Source organism: Dipodomys ordii, unplaced genomic scaffold (assembly GCF_000151885.1).
Source record: "Dipodomys ordii isolate 6190 unplaced genomic scaffold, Dord_2.0 Scaffold55, whole genome shotgun sequence".
Lineage (NCBI taxonomy): Eukaryota > Metazoa > Chordata > Mammalia > Rodentia > Heteromyidae > Dipodomys > Dipodomys ordii.
This window is the reverse complement of record NW_012267271.1, coordinates 2,200,432-2,204,542: the sequence shown is the minus strand read 5'-3', so window position 1 is coordinate 2,204,542 and position 4,111 is coordinate 2,200,432. Positions and strand designations below refer to the sequence as shown.

At 42.8% G+C, this 4,111-nt stretch overlaps 1 protein-coding gene across 1 annotated transcript in view; it reads right to left on the bottom strand.

The window, feature by feature from the left end:
• Gapvd1 (GTPase activating protein and VPS9 domains 1) overlaps window positions 1-4,111 on the bottom strand; it is a 98,995-nt gene that overhangs the window by 45,047 nt on the left and 49,837 nt on the right. The window contains exons 9-10 of the mRNA XM_013021262.1: window positions 3,144-3,317; window positions 431-571 (exon numbers count right to left, since the gene is read on the bottom strand). Coding sequence (XP_012876716.1) covers window positions 431-571; window positions 3,144-3,317 — 315 coding nt within the window. The remainder of the gene's footprint in view (window positions 1-430; window positions 572-3,143; window positions 3,318-4,111) is intronic.

Genomic DNA, 4,111 nt, shown 5'->3' with positions numbered 1-4,111 from the left:
GCTGTAGCTCAAGTGGTAGAGCGCTCGCCTTGAGCTGAAGAGCTGAGGGACAGCGCCCAGGCCCAGAGTTCAAGCCCCACGACCGACAAAAAAAAAAAAAAGATGTGCATAGTATAGAAATTAGGAGCCAGGAATTGGTACTTCACTCAATAATCCAAGCTACTCAGGAGGCTGAGATCTGAAGATGAGGTTTGAAGCCAGTGAAGCAGACATATCCATGACTCATATCTCTCTGATTAGCCAGCAAAAAGCCAGAAATAGAGCTGTGGCTCAGGTGGTAAAGTGGCAGCCCAAGCAAAGAAGCTAACAGACAGCATCCAGGCCAGAGCCTGAGTTCAAGCCCCAGTACTAAGAGGGAGGGGAGGGAGAGAGGAGAGAAAGATAAAGATTTCTGAACAAATAAAAAAGCATATGATGACAGCACACTAACCTGAGTCACTTGGTAATACCTCTACACTCCAAGCTTCGCTTGTTGTTTCTGATATGGTAGAGCCTGTGCAGGGGTCAAGAAGCACTGACCCTGAACCTGGGAGGCACAGTAAACTGCCCAACATGTTCTCTGCTGCTGCACCTGTAAAGAAGTAGGGAGTAAAGTGTTAACAAGTATCTGATGGATGGAGCAGTGATGATGGAGGAAGGCTAAACACTAAGTAAGCTGACAAAATCTTTTCTGTACCACAAGACACCAAAGTGAGAATAATTACAACCTAGCACACACAAATGTGCAATGGCACATTTCCTTTTTATCAAGTTCTTCTGCTCACTTTTGACTGTCCATTAAAAAACATATACACACAAGCATGCATACACATGCACACACACACATTTTTGGATTGAGTTATTTCAACTGGCCTCCATTTTGGTTTTTTCAATATATTTTACATGTTCTCCTGGAATCATTCTAAACTGTAGTCCTACAGGATTACAAACATTAGAGAAACTTAACCATAGAAAGTTATACTGATCAATTATGTTTTCTTCTGGCACATTAGCCACATATCCAAAGCAATAAGACATACTTGCAAGAGAATACTCTCTCCTTCACAGTACTCACTCTACTGCAAATACAGCTAATTGCTCAAATACAGCTTACTGCCAAAACCAATACTTGGCATCTGGCATAAAATAATACAAAACCAATTAAGAGATCTATTTAACATTACTCAAAAATACAAACAGAAAGAGCTAAGCATTATTGTATGACTGAATAAAGAACACTGAAGCATCAATCAAGATGCATTGTACTCATAATCAGACTTGTGGAATTCACATTTTTTTTTGGGGGGGGGTCCAGTCATGGGGCCTGAACTCTGGGCCTGGGCATTCTCCCTCAGCATTTCAGCTCAAGGCTAGCACTCTACCACTTGAACCGCAGCTCCTTGCTTATATGGTGCTGAGGAAGCGAACCCAGGGCCTCATGCATGCAAGGCAAGCACTCTACCACTGAGCCCTTCCCAGCCCTCAAAATTTTTTGTGCAATTACTTAAAAACACACACACACACAAGCCGGGCACTGGTGGCTCATGCCTGTATTCCTAGCTACTCAGGAGGCTAACATGTGAGGATCGTGCTTCAAAGAGTCCATGAGACTCTTTTTGTTGTTGTTGTTGGTTGTGGAGCTTGAACTATGGGCCTGAGTGCTGTCCCTCAGCTCTTCTGCTTAAGGCTAGTGCTCTACCCCTTGAGCCACAGCATTACTTTCTCTATGAGACTCATATCTCCAATTAACCACCAGAAAAACTGGAAGTGGTACTGTGGCTCAAGTGGTAGAGCACTAGCTTTGAAGAGTTGAGGGACAGCACCCAGGCCCAGAGTTCAAGCCCCATGACCAACAAAAAAAGTAAAAGAAATCCTCCCTTCTACAGCTAATATATGCTAATAAAAAAAAGACAAAACGCTTTCCCCCTTTCTTTTCAAAGGATACCTCTTTGGAACAGAATAAATGCAGAAGTAAGTTCATTTTAGTAGGTTTCATTTTATTAGAGCTTCAACTCAGGGTCTGGATGTTGTCCCTCAGCTTTTTCACTCAAAGATTGACACTTACTTGAGCCCTGCCTCAAGCCCTTTTCTTTTGGTTATTTTTTTTAGTAGGTTCTTGCACTTATGCCTGGGCTGGCCTGGACCACAATCCACCTATTTTTGCTTCCTGTATAATTGGGGTGACTGGCATGAACTACCTAGGCTTTTTTGGTCAGTCATGGGGCTTGAACTCTGGGCCTGGGCACTGTCCTTCAGCTCTTCAGCTCAAATTGAGTGCTCAACCACTTGAGCCAGTGCCACTTCTGGTTTTCTGGTGGTTTATTGGAGATTAAGAGTCTCATGGACTTTCCTGCTTGGGCTGGCTTTAAACTGCAATCCTCAGATCTCAGCCTCCTGAGTAACTAAGATTCCAGGCGTGAGCCACTGGTGCCCAGCTTTTTTTTTTTATTTCTTGATGCCAATACTGGGACTTAAACTTAGGGCTTACATGCTGTCTCTTAGTATTTTCACTCAAAGCTGGCATTCTACCAGCTGAGCCACAACTCTACTTCCAGCTTTTTGGTAGTTCATTAAAGACAAGAATACACAGATTTTCGGCCCAGGCTGGCTTTGAACAATTCTCAGAGCTCAGCCTCCTGAGAAGCTAGGATTACAGGAGTGAGCCACCAGCATCTAGCTCTTTTTATTGCTATCTAGTGGTGGTGCTAGGGATGGAACCCAGAGCCCCCTAAATGCTAGGCAAATGCTCTACCACTGCGCTACATCTTCAGCCTTCATTTTTAAGAACTTAATTATATTATTCCCAAAGATTTTATGGCTATTATCTGCACAAACTTTCATCTTAAAGTAAGGTATTTACTACCAAGTGGAGAATATTTTAATCATAGACCGAGAGTACATACTATGCCATGAAAACAAGACTTGACAAGAGATAATTAGAAAATCTGAGTTTTCTCTTTATTTGCAGTATTAGAATTGGGGAAACTACACTTAGAAAGAGTATCCAGTGTCCTGTACCATATAGTTTTCAAAGTTTCCCAGTCAGGTGGTCACCCATACCACCCTCCATCTATCTGAAGAATAACATTCTCTCTCATGAAGGACAGGAAGACATAAAACTACATCTATCTATCTTCCAGACACACTGAATGGACATCAGTTACCTGCAATTTCTTGTAAGCGATCTTCCTCAATGTTAGGGTCAAAGTCACTTCCCAGGACATCTGTACTCCAGGTCTCACTCACTGTTTCTGATATGTCTCTATCATCTGTTAGACCCATCATGTCACGAATCTCAAACTTCCTTAGCTTATCATCAAGATTATCTTGCGTGGTAGCTATCAAAAACAAAATTAAACATTTAAAAATTTTTTATCATCACTAAGCTTGTAGTTTCATTCTAGATCTAAAGACCAGCCTGCTCCCCAATGGCCAACTTACCTCTAGCTAAAATTAGAGAGATCCCTACCTTATCTACTATTGTTTGTATGTGTGAGTCAGCCCCGTCCAAATTAGAATGAATTAACTCACCCAGACTTCAGAGCAAGTGTTTTGGGTACTGTGCCACATTATTATGTTGGTAATCAGCTAATAAACCCATACTATAAATGTTTTAGACTTGACATGGACAACTCTGGTCTGCATTCTAAAGTTTTCATTCCATTCTAGATTAAGTTATGTGAATTCACTTTTTGTTGTTAATGTTTTTGTTTTTCGTTTGGTGTTGGGGACTGAAAGTAGAGTTTCATACCAACTCCCTATGCATGTTATATATTTTGGGTTTTTTTGGTCAGTCGTGGGGCTTGAACTCTGGGCCTGGGTGCTGTCCCTCAGCTCTTCAACTCAAGGCTAGCGCTCTACCACTTGAGCTACAGCGCCACTTCCAGTTTTCTGGTGGTTTATTGGAGATAAGAGTTTCACGGACGCCGGGCGCTGGTGGCTCATGCCTGTAATCCTAGCTACTCAGGAGGCTGAGATCTGAGGATTGCGGTTCAAAGCCAGCCCGGGCAGGAGAGACAGTGAGACTCCTATCTCCGATAAACCACCAGAAAACCGGAAGTGGCGCTGTAGCTCAAGTGGTAGAGCGCTCACCTTGAGCTGAAGAGCTGAGGGACAGCACCCAGGCTCAGAG